General features: G+C 42.9%; 1 protein-coding gene across 6 annotated transcripts; it reads left to right on the forward strand.

The window, feature by feature from the left end:
* Nucleotides 1–363: 363 nt before the first annotated feature.
* LOC102943197 (torsin-1A-interacting protein 1) lies at nucleotides 364–21140 on the forward strand. 6 transcript variants are annotated; one of them, XM_043521173.1, is made up of 8 exons: nucleotides 364–1082; nucleotides 3974–4048; nucleotides 5641–5715; nucleotides 6611–6658; nucleotides 12571–12678; nucleotides 15417–15479; nucleotides 16410–16469; nucleotides 18550–21140. In XM_043521173.1, the coding sequence occupies exons 1-8, from the start codon at nucleotides 881–883 to the stop codon at nucleotides 19338–19340; spliced, it is 1422 nt and encodes a 473-aa protein (XP_043377108.1). In that variant the 5' UTR covers nucleotides 364–880; the 3' UTR covers nucleotides 19341–21140. The 6 variants fall into 6 exon arrangements, with proteins under 6 accessions (XP_043377108.1, XP_043377107.1, XP_043377110.1 ...); XM_043521172.1 differs by having other exon boundaries at nucleotides 714–1082; nucleotides 12571–12723; XM_043521175.1 differs by lacking the exon at nucleotides 364–1082 and adding an exon at nucleotides 1146–3014.
* The last annotated feature ends 243 nt before the right edge of the window (nucleotides 21141–21383 follow it).

Consider the following 21383-nt stretch of genomic DNA (forward strand, 5'->3'; position numbering starts at 1 on the left):
TACATATATTAGTGAATTGCAATTGTGACAACCTTCTGAGGTAGGTATTTTATTAGTCTTATTTTAGAGCAAAACTGAACTACAGCGTTATTAGGCCCCATTCCAGCGAATTCTTACACGCAGGAATAACTTTATACACGTGTAGTTCCACTGACTTCAAGGGGTTACTTATTGAGTGAGTTGTAGCGTGTGCGAAACAGCCGCTCCAAGTTCAGGCAAGAAAACCAAGAAAAGAACTCTGGACTCCCAGTTCTGTGCTGTAACTAGAAGTCCCTCTCATTGCCTTCTCGGGCGCGCTTGTGTGGGTGAAGCTTTCGCATTTCTCTCACCTGGGGCCATGCAGAGACCAATCAGTGTCACTGCCAGCCCCCGCCTCTGGGGGAAAGGGGACGGAGGGAGGACAGAGAGGAGGGATTCGGAGGGAAGAAAGGCTGGAAAAAGGAGTAGAGGGGGAGGAAGAGGGAGCGGGGAGGGGATCGGCAGACCCAGCTCTTGACTGTTGGGCAGGGCTGCTGCTGGAACCGTTTCTGGAATGGTGGGGGGCCGGTTTCTCCGCAGCTGGAGCAGGGATGGGGAAGAACCTGGGCTGAGAAAGCCGGGCCCAGCCGGACCGTTCGGCGGCGGGGCGGGGCTGCTGCTGCTGCTGCGTCACGCCTCGTGACTTCCTCCCAATCAAGGGAGAGGCAGCTCCAGCAAAGCCCACCAAGAGAAACGCCCCTCAAAATGGCGCCCGCCTGCTGGAACGGGACACCCCATAAACTTCCGCCCCTCGACCTGGCCAACAGGAAGTGAGGTTATCGGACTAGCGGAGCTTATCCCTAGCGGGCCGCAGTGCGGCGGCTTCAGCCCGAGGAGGAGCGCGACGGCGGGGCGTGTCCGGATGGAAACGCGGCCGGCGGAGGAGGCGTTCCGTGAGGACGAACGTCGAAGAGCGGGGAAGGAGCTAGCGCCGAGAGGAGCCTATTACCTGCGCTCCAGGCAGTCGCTGCGCCCGGGAGCGGTGGAGATGCAGACACGGCAGAGAGCCGGGGCCAGGCAGCCGGGGCCGGAGACCAGGCGGCGGGATGCCGAGGCTTCGGAAAGTGAGTGCCTGAGGAGCAGTTGCCGACCCGCGCCGTTGGGGCGGGCGGGCGGGCGCGCGTCGCGCCCCTGCTGCATCCTCTGGTTCAGGGCACGCTCGAGTGTGGTGAAGGGACGCGGGCGGGGGCCTCGGAGAGCTGCGGGATGCCCTGGGGGGGGGGGCGGAAGTGGTATAATGGGGGGCGCGGGCATGACGCTGTACCGGCGTGTGGGGAATGGGTAGGCCGTGCCCCGTCTCTGCCTCACCCGGTCCCTGTCGCCGGTCGGGCTCCGTGGGGCGGAGCCCGGGGGGTGGCAGGGTGCTGAGCTCTCATTGGGTTCAGTGAGAGCTGCCGTGGTCAGCATCTCGGTTGGGGATCGGCTGGGACCGTCCCCGTGGTGGGGGCATGCTGGACCCACCACGTGCGGGGCTCCCCGGGGGAGAGGCACCGCTTCGCTGCAGCACGGCTGGGGCTGGGTTGGGTTTCGTTTCCTTTCTCCGTGCGCCGCGTCTAAGCTGCTCCCTGAGTCTGCCTGCTCAGTGTCGGGAGGGGACAGCTGAAACGCAGCAGACGTTACTTCTGTCATATGCAGCTAAACGGCTTCAAAGGGGCAGGTGAATTAGCAGCAGGAGATCTACACGCTTCCCTTAAAACCGTTCCCGCGATAAGGAAGGCTGGGCAGACCCAGGCGGGAAGACGGGGCAACCTGGCTCCATAGGAATCATTAATGTGACAAGAAAAGGCGTACTTGTGGCACCTTAGAGACTAACCAATTTATTTGAGCATAAGCTTTGTAGCTCACGAAAGCTTATGCTCAAATAAATTGGTTAGTCTCTAAGGTGCCACAAGTACTCCTTTTCTTTTTGCGAATACAGACTAACACGGCTGTTACTCTGAAACCTGTCATTAATGTGACAGTGACATCTGGCCAGTAAACTAATCAGTTGTGCTCCAAGAAACAGGGTAGGGCCAACTGGCTTTTGAAAACAGAGTAACAGCTTTATTTTGGGTACAATTTAATTCCATTCTCTTACCTGCTTGCACATGTTTCTTTTATACAGTCAATTTTTCCAGCAGGGTTGCCATTTTAAGGAAGGCAGAGTTTGCTGTTAAACTTCAGTGGCCTGACCATCTGAGACAGGGAGGGAAGAGATGTGGTACAGAGGACATTCAGCTTGAGCATTGTACTGAGCGTTTTCCCACCAGTTTGTGTCTATGGTAAAAATCTCTAGGGAATCTACATGAGTTGTGCATTGTACTACATTCTTCTTAGTTGTCTCCCCACAACATAACTTTGTATCCAGCATCAGTTTTCTTTCAAAGGACCAGAAAGTCTGTATTGTATTATCAAATAGTTGATGTGTTACCTTCTATACAACTTTGATGTATTTTTTTAAAGTGAATCCCCAAAAGACTGGAATGACTAAACTGAAGTTACTTGTACACCGTTAATTCAGGCCCCTGTAAATATTTATTACAATATGGTACTTAACTTTATGATTGCATACTCTATTTGTGGGCCCCTGCCTTGTTCATTGTGCAGGTTGTTCTCTGCACTGTGAACGCTTAATTCTGCTACTCTGACTCATGTTGAGTAATACCATATGACTTAAGCATTGATCTTAGTGAGTAAGGGTAGCAGAACTGGACCCTGTGTAAAAAGTGTGTGACATTTATATTTAAATAGCTCACTGAAACAAGTGAAGTCGGGCTGTGTGTTATACAGTTGCTATGTCTGTTGGTGCAACACTTGCTTCCTCAATGGAACTAAAACTTATTCAAATATTTTAAACTAAGTAACTTGTAGATATGAGCTTACTGTGTTATTTTGATCCTCTGCAATGAGTTCACTCTTGCCTTACTTCCTGTGCACCAGAGATCAAATTTTGCTCTGTTACTTCAGCGTAAATTTAAGACATGGAATTCAGCTTTACTTTGTAGCAGTGTTGACTGGTAAGCAGGCCTGCCTCATTCGCCATGTAGTAAATCTAAAGTGCGGTAAAACTTTTGGCTTCTACATAGTTCTAGATCTGTGTATGAGAGGGGGCTACTTTATAGCTGCTCTTCTGCAAAGTTGTTCACATCCCTTAACGCAATGAGAGAGGGGGGCATTTCACACCTCTCTGAATAGTTGTTTCAGGCTCTCTGCTGACTTTGTCAAGCTTTATTGCATCTGTTTCTAGTCAGCTCAGTTTGAATGTTTTCTGTGCAACCATAAGGGGTTGAGACTTCCTTATTTTGTTTTTGTTTTTAAGAGCCAGTTTAGTTTCTGGTAGGGATGTAAGTACCATTTACAAAGTTAACTGTTTAAACAGTTAAAATATTTTGTTTAAACGGTTAACTGATTAAAGAGCTGGCGCGGCTGGGGCTGCTCCAACGGGGTGGCGCTGCCATGACTGGGTTAACGGTTAAGGTTGGTTAGCAAGTAAGACTAGTTCTTACCAGTTAACTGGGTAACTTTTTACATCCCTAGTTTCTGGAATACAAGATGACAGCCACTAGGGTAAAGTACCAGGTCACAGATCTAGGGCGACCTGGCTTGATTTGACCCAGGCTGTCTTGGGTGGGTATCTTTATTTTTATATTTTTATTTTTACTTCTATGCCTCTTCCCTGCTGGGACCTATTTCCTCTCCTATTTTTAAACTCTTAAAATTAAGCAGGAAGGCTTAAGCTGAATTGTAAAACCTGTGTATTTAAATATTTGATGAATATTCTGTTATACACAACTTGCGTCTCTTATGTGATTATATGAGTGACTTTACTAGTTTAATCTCAGTGCTCTTATAAACTGAATAAAAATTTAATTTCCAGACTGATTCAGAGATTTTTATTTCTATAGATAGGTGCACGCTAACTTACCTGTTTGTTTCTAAAGTACTTGGTTTTTTCTTTTCTATGAATGTTTTGAAGATGAAGTGTCCACATATAGAACCAGAAGACAAAGGGCCAACAAAAATTACAACAGTAAGACACACTTGACAGAAGGTAACAGTGGGCTTTCCTTTCCTTTCCTTTCCTTTGTCAGTTAGAGGAAGTCTTCTCCTCCCAGATCTTATGAATTGCTAACAATAAATTAGTTCCTCAAAATATCTAGAATACCCAGTTTCAATAATTTACTTATCTGCAGGGAAATACTAGACTTCACTCTAGTATTGTGTCTTTTTTCACATCCTTAAGGTAGGCACTAACTAGATTTTAAATTGCCATTACACAGTAAAGGCACTGTTGTATCCTTTCAAATACACCTTAACAGGATAATTACTGTGAAAAAGGTGGCCAAAGCCCTTTGCAAGGAAATTAGTAGGAGTCTGTTTTTTGTATAGTCTCCATTAATTTGATTCATAAAAATAGAATATTACAAACAATTATTTATTATATTGAGGCCCCTTGGGTCTCAGCACATAATTTAGATACATCAAAATCAAACATTTGTATGTAGGATTGTGCTAGGCCAAAGAAAACAGTATTTATTTGTTGTTCATAAAGTGATGTATTCTTGAATAAAAGATTGGTTTCCTAATCCACTGGTGTTCAGTTATTCCATATGGTTAGGGATTAGAAGGATGGTATTACTAAACAATTTTTTTAGGACTTGTTATCTTGCTTTTATTGATCTCTGGGCCTCTTTGATTGCTTTAACCTCTCCAGGATTGGGGTTTTGGGGGAGGGTTGGGTGAGGAACTTCCCCATATGTCACCGAAGAGCTAAAGAGGAAGTGAAGTTTCATGGAGCCTGATCATTGTGATAATTGATTCTTTAGGTTTGATATAGGGGCAGATTTTGGGGCAGGATCAAACATTGCTTCATTTAGAGTGGTAATGAAGGACTTCAAAGCATGTACTGTCTCAGTCCCTGTCATAGAATCTAACACTGTCACTCATTCAGGAGTGAATTCTACCTGTCTTGCACCTTAGGCAAGTGCGATTTTTGACCTTCAGATCCAGAGCACTGGCCAATACCCCTTGAGCTAACTGAGTGACTGCTTGCGGTAGTAGATTGTAATCTTCTGTGTGGACCAGCTATTAGAGGGTGATGAGAGACTCACTTTGTCAGTGTGTTTTGCAGCTATTTGCCACATGACAGAGGAATGCTGAGATTTGAGGACCCTGGGATCAATTCCAGCCTCCCGGGGGGATGTCCTCTAGTGGTAATAGACCCTTCTGCCCCAGTCCCCTTATTTGTCTCTGTCTAGTTCTCACACTCCTCTCCCTGTCCCCGCATCCCCTTTGCTGCCCATATCCTGGATACGTAGCAGCTACTTGTCCTGCACAAACCCCACATACCTCAGGAAAATTGCCAAACTGGAGATGCGGACTTAAGAAGACCATGTTCTTGAAGAGATGGAGTGGAGGGTTCAAGTACTGGTGGTGGAGGAGTGACTGCTTTGGTGACTCACTGATCTTATTTGCCATACCCAATAATCTGATAAGAGTTAACATTCCAGCCAATCAGAAACTAGCATATTTACAGAGTGTTTTCTCTGGTTAGTGGAAGTGTATCAAACTGTTCTATAAACCCATCAGAACCCAGTTTTTAAAAAAGTTACACTCTTAATGTATTCCTCTCCCTTGTTTTAGGGAGTGAAAGTGCAGTTGGCATAGCAGATGTATCGTCTTTACTTCGACCAAGAATAAGAGAGAGTCGACAGACAGGTAAATGTTTCTTTTAAACCTAAAGGATGGGTTTTCGCTAGTTGGGGTATAATGTTAGTGAAACATGCACAGGACTTGTGGGAGCATAGTTCAGTGATCACAGCGGGGAGTGGGAATTAGGGGACCTCAGTTCTATTTCTGACTTTGCTGTTGACTTGCTGTATAATCTTGGGCAAGTCACTTAATCTCTCTGCACCTTGCTTTTTTCTCTGTAAAATGGGGATGGTACTCTTCTATCTCACAGGAGTTTGTGAGGACTAATGTATGTATGTAAAGCCTTTGAGATCATCAGATGGAAGGCGCTATACAAGCATATATTGTTTTACAGTGCATGAATTGTAGTAATAGTTGGCTGGGATATTGCAACATATAGTAATTGAGTCAGATAACATTGTGTGATTTTTGTAAAAACACTGAGTACATGCTATGACCAATAGTATCTGTAGTTATGCAAGCTAAGAGAAGGGTAGTAAGATCTCATGCTTCAAGATATAAATTGACTCTCTCAAAAGGGTCGGGAAGGGATCCCTCCCAGCCCATCCAATGTATAGCATTGCATTTCACAAAATGCATTGTTGGGATTTGGCAGTACCTTCTCCAAAGCATCAAGCATAGACCACTGCCAGATGCGGGTTACCAGGCTTGATAGTCTAATGGTTGGGTGTAATTTGGCACATCCCATTTTTTTTAAAAAACAAAAATACAAAGGACATAACAAAGTTTAAATTTGCCAAACTCTGGAGTTTGGGTGGGGAGCTTGGTCTGTAAGAGTGCAGTCTTTGCAGCGTCCTGAGAAATGTATCCGTCACTGCATCAGATAACCACAGCACGAACATGACTGCTGCATTTCCTTCCTTTTTGTTGTTAATCGTTCTTGTGGTGTTTTGCCTTACAGAATATAGGCTCTCCAGTGCAAAAAGAGATTTCAAAAGGAATGAGTCAGGTTGGTTCAAGTGACTTTTTTTCCACTTTAAATATTCTGGTTTGCTTGCTATTATACGGTTGTCTCTATGAGTTTTGCTTGTTATGACTGTAATGCCCAGATTGAGAGAGGGAGTGAGAGCACATACAGAACAGAACGTTGCCACTGCAGCTTGGCTGCTGCTTGAGAAATGCCGAGAAGTTGAGTGTTCCAAGTAGAGACCTCTGACAACGTGCTATTAAATGACTTTTTGTGTTTTCCTCTCCCGCTCCAATACAGTAAGGTTGAGGTCTAACTGCATGACACTGGAAGCTGATTGGGTGGATTTTTATTTCGAAAGGATTTCAGTTTACTCAGAATTGCATTTGCTATGACACCGCCATGAATAGAACTGAAATTTAAAAAACAGTATCCCAATGCAAAAACTTTAAGTTGCATGTGGCACAGCTGCTGCAATGACGCTTACTACAGCGACCGGAGGGGTTCTCCCATTGCTGTAGTTAATCCACCTCCCCGAGAGACAGTGGTAATGTGGATGGAAAAAGTCTTCTCTAGACCTTGTGCTGCCTACAATGAGGGTTAGGTCAGCTTACCTATATCATTCAGGGATGTGGATTTTTCACATCCAGGAGTGATGTAGATGGGTCAACCTAACTTTTTAGTGTAGATCTGGCCACAGGTGTCAGGTGTGTGTGTATTTTTTTAAGCTAATATATTTAAAATTTATGTAAATGAACAAAGATTAAGAAGGTTATAAATGTCAGTGCTCTTGATTTGTTCTTTTTTTTTTAAACAAAACCTTCCATTTTATAAGTGATTTTTACACTAAAGGCATGTTTTGGATGCTGAAAGTATTCGTCATTTGGCTTGTGCCTCGTGTTTACAGTTATCACGATAACCACACTCACTATTGTATATTGTGTCTTATACAGTGAATAATTTTGCAGATTGAATCACTTTGCATAGTGGATTTTGATACTGTAGGAATGGCTGAGCTCAGTACCAGTTTTAAAAACTGGATTCTGAAGAGTTTAAAGAACAGTCTTATATGCTTTGGCTATCAGAAAATACTCTAAAACATTAGTTTCTGATTTGCTGGCGTGTTACCTACTGTTGGGTGTGTCAAATAAGATCAGTCACCAAAACAGGGATGTTCTGAAGACCCACCATGTAGGCAGGTGGTAGGCCCTGTCTAAAGCTGCTGATTACAGTAGTCTTGTGTTAGGTGTGGCTTGTTAACTCCTCCATTCCTGTAGGGAAGGTGGGAATGATTCTCTGGGCAGAAGGATCCTGGGACAGTAGGGGCCATAGGGAAGAACCTAGGAACAGCCAAGCCTGAGGAAAAGGCTCAGGCTGGAATTTGTTTCCCTTTTTGATAAAGCCAGACTCCAGGCAGGGTGAGAGTTTGCTGTTCTAAGAGCAGGTTAAAGATGCTACCTGCTTACATGATAACTTTTTCCTCCCCAGACAGGCAGTTTGCATTACTAGCTGGTGATATTAGGCAAGATTTATACCTCAGTATTTAGTTTCACGAGGGAAGTGAAATTGCAGATGTCTGCATCTTCCTCTTTCCTGTGACTTTTGTTCCTGTAATACAGAGCTTATGAAAAAACCCTCTAGTTGACAAATAACTCTGCTTAATTCTGCAGATTTCTTTAAGGATGGGTTTGTGAAACAAAGGTTTGTTTCTTAAAAGGAACTTGACACTGTACCTTGTAAAAAGAAAACAAGCTGTGGCTTTCATAGACAGCCCTTTTCAGCTGTACTCTTTTGCTATTTCAGAGATTTGTTTGCATAATTTTATCCCCATCACAGCCCAGTTTCTCCAAGATGATAGACCACTGTTACCTGAGTTAAAGGAGACTCCCCATTAACCATTAGTGTTATAGGGCCTAAGACATACAGATGAACATTTGAAAGTTGCTCTTGGAGAGAATTCCTGTGTTTCTCAAACTTCTGTCTGTAGTAAATTATTACAACCAGGTTAAAACTCTTTGGAACTGCTGAAGTCTGTAAGGGAATTAATAGCTATATTTTCGCTTCAAGTAGTAGTAGTGACTTAAATAACTGTTGTATTGAACAACATAGACATCTGATTTCATATTTGGAGATTTTATGTGCTGTAGCAGTGTGTTTTAATCTTATGTGAAATAAAACTATTTCCCACTGTTTCATTATGTTCTTCTTACTGTTTGATAACTGGAGAGTGTTTTTAAAACTGGACAAATAGATTTTAAATTTAGCCCAAAAATTGGTGTGAGCTGTTCCTAGAATAAGTATCACTTACTTTCTGTTCTCTTTGCTTCCATCTAAAGAGAGACCTGCATGTATGTTGTGTAAACTATTGGGAGTACATGAGTGTCTGGGTAGCCTAAGAATGTTAAAGATGAATTGACAAGTAGTTAAGGTCCCAAATGTAGGTTTTTCATGAAAGAAAAGCTTTACAAATCGAAGGGCTTGTCTACACACTCTGTTATGGAAATAAGCTATACTGATATAAGCAGCTTTATACCCATATAACTGTGTCCACAGTGTGGCGTTGCACCAATCCTAAAGATCAGGTTTTAAATGGATATAGGTAAGTTGGTACTTAAACTGTGTATAGACCAGCCCATGGCATAAAGAAGTGTCTTTGTGAAAACTTAAAAAAACACTTCAGCAAAAACAGTGTTATGCTTTTGGTGGTGAAATATTCCCCAAGAGTGTTGGACATCTGGCACCCTCACAAAACCCAGATGCAATTGTGTTATTGCATGAGAGCCCAGAAGTGAAACTAAGTAAAAGTGAAACTGACTAGTCTTGTTTTCTGATCAAGTTGAGTGTGGTACATGCCCTCTGTGGGGTGGGTGTATTTTTTGTTTTTAATATTTTTTTAAAGTAAGGGTTTGTCTTGAGTTCCTTGACTATTTGCTTTTCTGATAGCACATTGCAACAGTTTTGAAAACCCATCTTCCCTAGATTTGTGGGAAGGTCTTACACTCAATCCATGACGTTCATGTTCTAAAATCTTGAAAACTGGTAATGGAAAAAACTGATTATCCCATCTCCCAGGGTAGGACTGTTCCTACAGTATATTTTCCATTGCACTGTAGTTCTAGATGCTTTAAGTGATGTGACAGCAGTTTATTAATTACTTATTGCGGTAGAACCTGAAAGATACGAACACTGGAGTTATGGACTGACCAGTCAACCAGACTCCATGTGAAACTGGAAGTAACCAATCAGGCAGCAGTAGAGACGCCCTTCTCCTCCCAAAAAAGAAATAGTGTACTGTGCCTGTATTGCATCTTAAAGGTAGGCACGTCTTTGGCTTCCTGTCCCCATCCCGCAGCCACTTACAGCTAGGAGGTGAAGATGCTGCAGCTGCCGGCCCAAGGCAGACAGAGACAACAGAGCAGGAGCAGTGCTGGGGTCTGCGCCGCTACTCCCCCGGCCGGGAGGGGGATGTGCTGTTTACTTACGTGCGCACACACACTCGGCTGGGAGGGGGACAAGCTTGCAAATTTAGTCCGACCCAGAGAAAGAAGCTGCTTGCAAGGAAGTTGCTGGTGCTGAGGAGGGAGTTCAGCTGCTGCTGGATCCTGTCCTGGAATGTCAGCTGCTGGAACTGGAGCCCGAACTGCACTTTGTTTGGAGTTACAGACATATCAGAGTTATGGACAACCTCTGATTCCAAGGTGTCCGTAACTCTGAGGTTCTACTGTAATAATCACCTTACAAATAGCCATGCAATTTATGTTTTGTAAACGTCAATTTTTATTACTTCAAAAAGATAGTCAATTAATAGAACTAATTTACTTCTAACTTTATTTTGCACCGATACATGCATTTTGTAGATAGGAAACTCCTATTACATTTAAACAGGATGTTTAGAACCTGGATGTTTAGATACTACAAAAATTTTCTCCACTTGCTCACTTTCTAGAGTAAATCCTAATCTATCAGACAAACAATTTAGAGTGAAACATATAAATGCCTTTTAAATAGGCAAACAGACTGCTATTGAATCACTGACACTGTTGCAACAGAAGCAGTTTTTCAGTAGTTAAATCTCTTGGAATCCTAAAAATTCAATAAAAGTAAAGCCCTGTAGCAGGCCGTGTCTGAGCTTTTATTGGTTTTTGAGAAGTTTGAAAGCTGTACATATTTCTTATATGCTATTAGGGCATAGGATAGGAGTCTTCCCTAAACTGGCCTTGGTGCCCACTGTAAGCATTATATAGGGGAGTTTTTAAGTATTAATTGGAAATATGGGCTTGGAAGAAGCCGCAGTACATTTTTAGAGGTGAATATTGAAAGAAATTGAATGTGGGAAGGCAAAACTGAGATCTTGAGCACAGTTTGAGAGCAAATGACTGAACAGCTTCTGTAGCTATCAGCCATGTAAAAATATCTGGCCTAATGGATCTGTTGTGAATAGAGTGGTAACTGTGGCACACTTAAAGAGTAGAAAACTTTTGCTAATAGTTGCTATGCCCCTTTCTATGTAATTTCTAAACTAATCCCCCTCCTTTGGCGGTGATGGGGATCTGTAACTGCAGAAAAGTCTAGTGTAGCATATATATTACTACTGCAGAAATCAGAGTTGTCTTGGGGGGGTCTCTAGTCATGGGCCATAGTAGCATCAAGAGGCTTCTTGCCTTTACCGGCACCATTTTCCCCTACTGTGTGTTGGTCCTTGACTTTTTACAACCTTCTGTTTCAATATGAGATTCCCACTTGTGGACTGAGATTTAAAAAAAACAAAACACATTTATCAAAAGAAAATAATTTCATATTTTTGGAAGGAATATTAAATTTTATGCTTCAGGGCTTAAGCCAATCTCTAACTACTAGAGATTGAATGTTGGGGTCACATTACTTCACATCTGCCAGTTGGAGGGTTCTTACCCTTACCTCTGAAGCATCTAGTGCTGGCCACTGTCAGAAACGTAATAATGGACTCGATGGACCTCTGGTCTGATCCAGTCTGGTGGTTCCTATCTAACTCTGTTGACTTAGAGCTCTCAGGTTTGTTTAGACTGTGGCTCCTGAATTGGAAAGCCCATGACTTCAGCAATACAATACCTTACAAAATAATATTGCATCTTTAATACAAACTTAGATTTAAATTATAACTAGGGGGTGAGTGTGAAACTGTAATTATCTCATACAAATGAGAAGTTAGTCAACTAAGATTTGAAATGAAAAGGAGTAATATAAAAGAACTGTTTTAGATGGCAGGAACTGCAGAATAGGCAATGATATTTTTATGAAGGAATGCTGAGAGGACTGGTATTACACAAGGTGGGAAGGGGCTATTTCTTTAACAAAGACAGACAAACCTCTTCACACCTGTATGTATTTTTGTAGTCTTGAGAGGCCAGTCTGAATTGGTCACCTTTCACCTTCGAGGTGCTGTACTGCTCTGCTCTTCCATTCACGACCTCTTCTGTGTTCTTGCCCCAGGCTTTGTCAGCCCAGTGCATTTAGTCACTCTCTTGATTTCCTCTCACAGTCAGCTCTGTGCTATGTATCATGCCACACCCCTGTTGAACGCTTGAAATATCCCTCTGACTCTATGCACCACATAGTGGTACCTCACTCTTTCAAATCCTCCCAGCTTGATTCTCTTGGTTGGCCTGCTGTCTTGCTGGACTTTGCTCCTTCCAACTATTAACATTACCCAGGGGAGAACTGTAGTTCCCAAACAGTTACACAAGTTGGCAAAACAGCAACTAAACAAGATATGTACATCCAGTAGTTTATCTTACAACCTTTCCTGTTGTAGCCTTCATCTTTTGATGTCCCATGATTAGTGTAGGCCATAAACTTCTTGAGACAGGGACCTGTCCTTTTATTCTGTAAAATGTCATGCTGTAGCTATATATAATAGCCTTTGAGTTGTGTGGCAAGCAGTTCTTAATCTTTATATAACCTGTTGTCTTTTGCAGATGAGGAGGAGGAGGAGGAGGAGGAAGATGATGAAGAGGATGCTGATGGCTACAGTGACAATGAATCTGAAAATGATGGGGAAAATTATAAGAATCAACCGCCAAGAGGTAATGGAAGTGATGTTTTGCAGCCGTCCCTCCTTCTGTTAAAGGGTTTGTCTCCACAAAGTTTAAAAACTGAACTGATAATCATTGAACTTTGGGCCAGACAAAGTAAAACATAACAAGATATCATTACAGTACAGTCCTGTATATATGGCAGTACGGTTTTGTAGTTCAGTGTAGCATTCTGAAAATTTGGGCAGAGAGAACCATTCTTTGATATATATGCAATAATATTTGTGCAGTTGAGACAAAGTGGGTGAGGTAACATCTTTTATTGGACCAAGTTCTTGGTGTGAGAGAGCGAAGTTTTCAAGCTACATAGAGCTCTTCAGCTGTGGGAAAGGTATGAAGAGTGTCACAACTAAATGAAAGATTGAACAGAGAGTTTATGCTAACTACTTATGATATATTCTAAGGAACCATTCAAGGTGAAGTGGCCTATTAACACGCCTGATGTCATAGGACTAAAAGGGGGTTAGTGGGTTACAGATTGTTGTAATAAGACATACATTAGTGTCTCTTTATTAAGACCATGATTTTTAGTGTCTAGCAAAGTTACGAATTTAAGCTCCCAGGCTTATCTTTTGAAAGTGTTGTGCAGATTTCCTTTGAGGATGAGGACTGATAGGTCAGATATAGAGTGATCGCTTTGTGAAAAGTGTTTGCCAACAGGTGCTCTGGTGTTTGTCTTGTGTGAGTTCATTTGAGAGCTTAATGATTGGTTCTGCCACATAATTGTTGGGACATTTAGTGCACTAAATGAGTAGGACCCATGGATCTCGAAGGGTGGTGTGTGGGGTGGGGGTGGGGGGGTCCGCGGGGGGGTGGTGGTACTGGAGATATGTCTGTAGGTTTTGCATCTGTTGTTCTGGCTGGGTCTGGAGCCACTTTGAGTTGGTGTGCCCTGGTCTGTGGTGTCCTGGGTTCTGATGATGGACATTTGCCGTCTCTTGCTGGAGGCTGTCATCTTGCTGAAAAGTAACAAACATGTGACACAACATAGAGCGAAGATTCGTTTTCTAGACTGCTTAAATCTTGTTTAAAATGACTTATAGTAGATTTCTCATGTTTAGTTTAAATATAATAGTTGAAATTCTCCTAATTTTATTAAAGGAGCACTGTTAATTTGAAACCTAATCAGTTGAAAAAAGCTCCTTGACAATTTTTGTGGATTTTTTTTTTTTTTTTGGTAATACTCACTACACTGTCTTAGGCCAAAATACTCAAAAGTGAAATCCTAGATTTAAGTGCACATATAGGCCCCCGGCCTGCAAACACTTAAGATACATGCTTGATGAGACTCATGTGAGTAACTTTACTCGTGTGTTTCCAGGAGTGGGACCGTAGCCACTTAATTAGGTGGCCTTCTTTTTTTTCCAGAAGAGCTGAATTACTGACACCTCCCAATGACTCCAGTAATGGAAACTGACTATACCAAGTGCTATCAAATAAAGTGATGGAAGAGAATTTTTTCCTCTACTCTCTGGTATAGACATCTTAGATGTGACTTGTAACAGTACAAAAAGACTTTTTAGACAGAAGTAGGTTTTTTAAAGTTGAGGGCCCCTTTAAGACATGATTTAAGATAAATTGATTTGCAGTTCCTACAACTGATACTAAAGCGTCTGAATAGATACACTGATAGAGGACTGGGTGATTGAGGACTGGTAATAGGGTATGGTTCAAATCCAGTTTGGTCAAAATTGAATCAACTTGCTATATGATTGCTTATGGGAGAAGACCTGGGGAGCGGCCAGGTGCACCAACCTAACAAAGCATGGAGATGAACTGGACTTGGGAGACGAGAGAGGAGGTGCATGCAAAAGCAGAGCTGTGCTGGCCTTCGTTCAGTTTCAAGGAGGTGGTGTATAACACCTACACAATCGATATGCTTTAGCACCCTTGCCCCTAGGCATGACCCCTCAGACTTAAGGTGTATGCTGAGATGGCTGCCCTTTGTATTAAACAATGAGCAGTCACCAGTGAGGACACTGCCCAATGTGACAGGCAAGTGTGGCTGCAGCTGAGCAAACGCTGTGTTGAAGTATTAGACATGATACAAAGCATTCGTGTCCCGTATGTTCACTTCTGAGTTTTCCTTCTCATAAACCTCTGATCGGGGTCAATTGTTTTAGGTTATCTATCTCCTGGGATTCTGGGGTACCTTTCCATTAGCCATTCATCTTCCTTGCTCAGATTCTGCCTGCCTGTTTCTGCTAGCATCCTCTACTTTCTCTCTCCCCATCTGTCACTATGCATCTATATACCTATCTATATATGAGATCTTTCATCTTTGAGGCAATTGCTGTGATTACACAGGATTTATTTGACTCAAGGAACCATAAATGTAGGTGGTTTTGTACCATGTGAGTAAACATAACATGTACCCTTACTGAAACCATAACTGATAACTGTATGGTGTGCACATTCATACATGTTGATGGAATGCAGTTGACACTGTTCTTTTCAGGAGAAATTTTTTATTATCTTTTACCTTCTCATATTTTTTTTACATGAATACTCCAAAGCCTCACTTTCATATAAAAGCTTGCATATTGGGTTATAAAGCACTATTCTGGTCCAGTTTTCTGATGATGTTATGCAGCAGGTTGGTGGGCAGAAGTAACTTTGAGGCCTGAGATTGTGCTTGACAAAACTACTTTTCTTCTGTTTCTTCAGTCTAATACAGTCAAAGTATTGCTTTAAAATATGCATATGTTTTTTCTGTTACTATGTTCCAGATACCCCAACAGTTGTACAAAAACAACCAGTGTTTAACCAGAAGATGACATACAGGAGATCAAGTATGTGGATAAAACTGCCTCTCGTTTACCCATGTATAGATTGATTGTGATTTTCTTTTGGTGGTTCAGCATTCGAGGAGTTTGTTAGCTCTCCATAAGCATGTTTGGTTATTCATGCTTTTTTGTGAAAAAGGGGACCTGGGAAGAGTGTATATGGGAAACTGAAGCTGGTCTGCCAGTTGAAAGAGATCAGTTTGCTGGCCTGAAACAGTTGTGAACATGCCACTGTATTTGTCTCTGGGAACTGGGCAGGGCTGGCTTTGAACTCTTTTTGATGCAAACCTGAAATGAAATCCTTTCCAAGTGATTATTTGTTACAGTAGCAGCTAGGACTGCTGGATTCATAGTCGCTTTCTCACTTCTGTTAGTGAGACAATGCTGGCTAAGCAGTGCTGTCAATGAGGTCAGGTTGTTTAACCTTTAACCTTTCTGCCTGTTTTACTGTAGAATTCATCTACAAAAAGCAGAAGCTAGATCAGGGATCGGCAGCCTTTGGCATGCAGCCCATTAGGGAAATCCGCTGGCAGGCTGGGATGGTTTGTTTACCTGCAGTGTCTGCAGGTTTGGCCGATTGCAGCTCCGACTGGCTGCAGTTCTCTGTTCCAGCCCAATGGGGGCTGTGGGAAGTGGTGTGGGCTGAGATATGTGCTGGCCGCTGCTTCCCACAGCCACCATGGGCCTGGAACAGCGAACCGCAGCCAGTAGGAGCTGTGATCAGCCAAACCTGCAGATGTTGTAGGTAAACAAATTGTCCCCGCCTGTCAGCGGATTTCCCTGACGGGCTGCGTGCCAACAGTTGCCGATCCCTGAGCTAGACTGAATTTAGAGCTAAAATCAGTTTTCATATTTCTCATCTCTTCCATTGATAACTGGATAAATGGATCAGGATTCTGTCATCTTAACTCCCCTTCCCTCCCATCACTCCAACAGGTGAAGCTGAATCTCAAGTTCAACCCAATACGCTGAAGCATTTGCAGCCTGCAGCCAAAAGTAAGATTCCTGCTTTCAGATCTGTTTAATGCAGGGGTGAGCAAACTTTTTTGGCTTGAGGGCCACATCAGGGTTGTGAAACTGTATGGAGGGCCAGGTAGGGAAGGCTGTGCCTCCTAAAAAAAGGCTGGCACCCACTCCCTATGTGTCCCTACCCCCACCCACCCAACCCTCCCCGCTCCTTGACTCCTGACAGCCCCTGTCCCCTGACTGCCCCGACCCCTATCCACACCCCTGACAGGTCCCCTGGGACTCCCAGGCCTATCCAACCCCCCCCTCCCCCCAATCCCCTGACCGCCCCTCCAGAACCTCTGCCCCATCCAACCACTCTCTGTACCATGACTGCTCTCCCCCCCCCCCCCCCCCACCATACTGCTCAGAGCAGCAGGAGCTCACCGCCCAGCCGGAGCCAGCCACGCCACCTGGCAGGAGCGACAGGCCAGAGCGCTGGTGGCGTGGCGAGCTGAGGCTACGGGGGAGGGGGGACAGCGGGGAAGGGGCCAGGGGCTAGCCTCCCCGGCTGGGAGCTCAAGGGCTGGCCAGAACGGTCCCGCAGGCCATAGTTTGCCCATCTCTGGTTTAATGTACGTATAGCATTTAACCATTTTCGTGCCCATCCTTGTATTCAAGCTCCTTTAACTTGGTGCTGTATAGTGGGTCCTACTAGAACAGACCTGCATTACAGATCCTGCTTATCAGGAGACATATTTTCAGCACTGAGGGAAAGATGACTCGAGGCTTCTTGTCTAATTTCTCAGATTTCCACCTGGTCTGCCCACTACTCCTTTAATAGACTCCGGCATCTACATGAGATTAAATTTGGGGCACGCATAGTGATAGTTCTGTGTTCCATTGTTTGTTTTTTTTTAAAATTAGATGCTTCAAATTCAATTGTAGTAATCTACAGAAAACTTTTGTCATCCTGTTTTCTAATGTATTTAGGATCCAAGAAATGCATCTCCTTGCTATGGGTCTGATCCTGCTTCGAAAGAAATCAATGGGAGGTTTATTAGTGACTTCTTTGGAAACAGGATCAGACCCTGTAGGACGGGAGGGGGAGGATAAGATTTTTAAAAACATGATATAAGCTTTTTTAATGTTGACAATAACCCTGGTTAATAGTTCAATCACTTTGTTAAATTAACAACATTTAAAAAACAAACTTGTAACCCATCTTCAAATGTTTGATTTCCCATGCATTTCAATGGTAAGATGCAGTTTCCTGTGTCCTCGTCATCCCCTGCTTTTACTTCTTGAGTTCTCTAAATGAACAGATGAGACCATTTAACTTCTGGGTTCTTATGCACTAGCACGGTGACTTTTTGTATTGGTGATCTCTTTCTCAGAGTGTGAAAGCTTCTGAGTGACACCCCCCTTACAAAATTAAAAACATTTTTTAATATTAACACTATTTTAAAGTGATATTTGTATGTTTAATATCACTTTTCACAGCAGACTTGGTAGCTAGCTGGGAGGCATGTACTCACAACCCCCACATAATAAACTTGTGACTCCTAGTTTGAGAACCCCAGCACTAGCACAATGCAGTAATGTTTGAGTTACAAACAGTGATGAAGAATGTTCATTTTGTTTAAAAATTCCATTGAGATTGGTTTCTATGGCTTTACTTTTTTCCTTTCTGTTGCCTTCAGATTTTGTAGAAGTTTATTCTTACAAAACTTAAATGTTGGGCCAGGTTTGACCTGCCTCTTTAAGATACGTTTTAATGTGTTTTTAATTATATCTAATCAAAGAAGAATAAATTATGGTTAGAATATGAGTGAGCAAAATTTTCAAAAATGCTTAAGTCCCATTTTCAAACAGTGACTTGTGTGTTTAAGTTGTTTAGGTGCTTTTGAAAAATGTACCCGATGTCTTGCATTACCCTGCAGTTTTTCCTCTAAGGAAGTTAAGTCCTTCTTTCTCACTCCAGGGTGTCTCCATTACCTTGTGGTGTTCAGTTGTTTATGGGATAGGAAAATGGGTCTTTAGAAATGTCACTATTCACTCATCCATACTAATTGATTCCCCATTGAATGATGAAAGCATTTGCTTATTTTTAACATTCTCTTTTGTGCAGAGCCTGTTGGACAGTCCAGTGCAGGATGTTTTAGGATGTGCATTTTGGTATTAGCAGTAGCTTCCATTACTGTTATATGGTATATCTGGAAGAATCAATCCTCCAAGACTTTGCCAAGGGAAGAAATCAAAGTTGTGCAAGCATTTGCGACCCAGATGAAGAAACTTGAGAATGTCTATCCAAATCAGGATCCAAGACTGTGGGAGAGAATCCAAATGTTCCTTATAAAACGACTCAATACCACCCATCCTCACTCACAGCCTGCCATCTTACTGCTCACAGCTGCTCAAGAAGCTGAAAAATCTCTAAAGTGCTTAAGTAACCAGATTGCTGAAGCTTATTCCTCCTCTCTGAGTGCTGCCACAATCAAGATTGATGGGGCTGCAAAAGCCATGCTGGATAGCGACGATGTCAAGCTGGAAGTAGATCATGAACTAAGCTCCGGGTTCAAGGAAGGTAAAAAAGCAGCTGTGGTGCATCGATTTGAGTCTCTGCCTGCAGGCTCCACTTTGATCTTCTACAAGTACTGTGACCATGAAAATGCAGCATTTAAGGATGTAACTCTTCTGCTAACTGTCCTTCTGGATGAAGAGTCGCTGGGAAAGAACCTCAGCCTGCTGGAGGTTGAGGAGAGAGTGCGGGATTTTCTCTGGGCCAAATTCACCAATTCAGACACTCCCAGCTCCTATAATCACATGGACACAGATAAGCTGAGTGGACTGTGGAGCCGCATATCCCACCTGGTCCTGCCTGTTTGGCCTGAAAATGCTCTCCCTAAGGAGGGCTGCTAACAGATGACTTAAATCTGAGACCTGGAAGAATAGGAAACCAGTGTTGTGGTGCCCGGGCAGTGCAGAACTTAACTGCTGAGCAGAGGCAGCACACGCTGTTCTCTCTGCAGAGCAAGGACGGGGAGGGTGATTGCATTTAAAGGAACTGGAGTTCTCTCTAGACAACTGGAGAGCGTACATATGGAGCACAGCTCTTAGGTGGCTCTCTCCTCAGTAACTTATTGGGCCTAGTGCTCTGTAGGTAAAAATGTCCTGCCCCATTGTAGAGCCATCCCTCTGTATGTAAAGCTGTTCTTGTGTGCAGTAGACAAGCGTCCCTCTGCTGAAACTTTTTCCAGCAGTAGGTAGTACTGCCGTTGAGTATGGCAAGATAATGGGATCTAGCAGATTCCAGACTCCTCTCCAGTCTCCTCTGCCTACTTCCAATCTACCAGAATAACATTCCCCTCTGTTCTCGGAGGCTTAATTTTATTAATTGGAGGTGGAGATGGGGCTACATGAATCCAACCATCGGCTTTCTTTCTCCAGCTGACCATGGCCTTGGGTATAAGTTGCCTCTTCATGTTTCCTAGACTGGCTGAATTGAATAGATGATGATGATGATGATCTGGTTCAGGAGAGACTTCTCAAAGCTGTTTTTGTTCTGTTTAGATGAGCCTTCCTCCCCTTCCCCCAGTTTTGGAGGCTGGGATGAATGAGGTGCAAGTGATTGCTCTGGGCATTAACACATCAGTTAACAAAATAACCCCTTAGTGCATCTGCTCCCCAGAGCACCCAGGAATCCTTTGTTCTGCATCAAGTTTTAAGACTTACAAATCTCAAGGAGGAAATGTTAAATGCTGTTCCAGTGTGTGCTAAAAAGGCCTCATCAAACCCTTCTCAAAGGCCTAAGATGTGTACATTCTGAACAGATTATTTTGGCTAGATCCAAAGGTTTTATTTGAAAAGAGTATTTTTACATCGAGAGGATTTGTTTATTACTGTTGTAAGCCTTGTCCCAAATGACTCCCCATTTGTCTGCATAAAACCTGCTGCTTCCTGTGTAAATTTTAAGAAAAACAGACTTGATATGCATGCGTTGACCATATTTTGAGTGCCTCATGCCAAAAATCCCTAAAATTTACCACCGATTAAAAATCATGTATGTATTTCTATACCCACAGAAGAATTGTCATTCTTTCATGCCTCTCTGCTGCCTAGTATCTCATCTTGGGTGTCTCTTGTTCCAGATCCGATCAGCTTTCTTGGATTTGAAGGAGACACTGCTCAAATTTAAGATACATTTTCTTACAATAGCTGCCAGATTGATGGCACTCTAACACATCCATTACTCAAACGTCCCTTTGTCTTGCTATAAAAGTCCTTAAAAAGGACTTATCTGTAGGGGGTGAAAGGGCAGCTAAGTCCCCATGCTGAGACTACCAGAAAAGACTCTGGTTTGTGATCTGAAATGGGCTGGATTAATGACTGGTGCAAGAAAACTCCATAGACTTGGAGCTGTGACCACTTACGCTAGTGGTGGATTTGGCCCTTCTTTGAGAGCTGGAAACTGATGACTAATTTGTTTTGTGTAGAGGTATTTATACAGCAGAGAGACATGGAAGTGTTGCCATTTTGTGTGTGTAAGAACAGCTCATGAAGAAAAGTTTTAAATGTTATAAACACTTCATTGGACAAGTGGTTTTTTAAAATTGTATGTTACTTACTATATTAGTTGAAAATGACCAATATGATTTGTAAATAATTTAAAGAAACTATTTTAGTAACCATTAGAAATAAATTTACCTATTTGTTTTATAACCTGTTCTAAGACTGCTGATAGAATTTTAAGATGTGGTCAACTTTTTTTTTACAGGCCAGCATTTTCAAATGTAATTACATCTGAAAATCAGTCCACTTTGATTTAGGTACTTGAATGTAGATTTAGGTGCCTAATTTTGGGCACCTAAACTTGACAACTTTGGCCAAGTTCCTTGACTTATACGTAAGTCCATACAGAGCCGCTTGGAGAGGCAGAGGCTTGTCTACAGAGACACCGCCCTC

The sequence above is a fragment of the Chelonia mydas genome, chromosome 8 (assembly GCF_015237465.2).
Source record: "Chelonia mydas isolate rCheMyd1 chromosome 8, rCheMyd1.pri.v2, whole genome shotgun sequence".
Classification (NCBI taxonomy): domain Eukaryota; kingdom Metazoa; phylum Chordata; order Testudines; family Cheloniidae; genus Chelonia; species Chelonia mydas.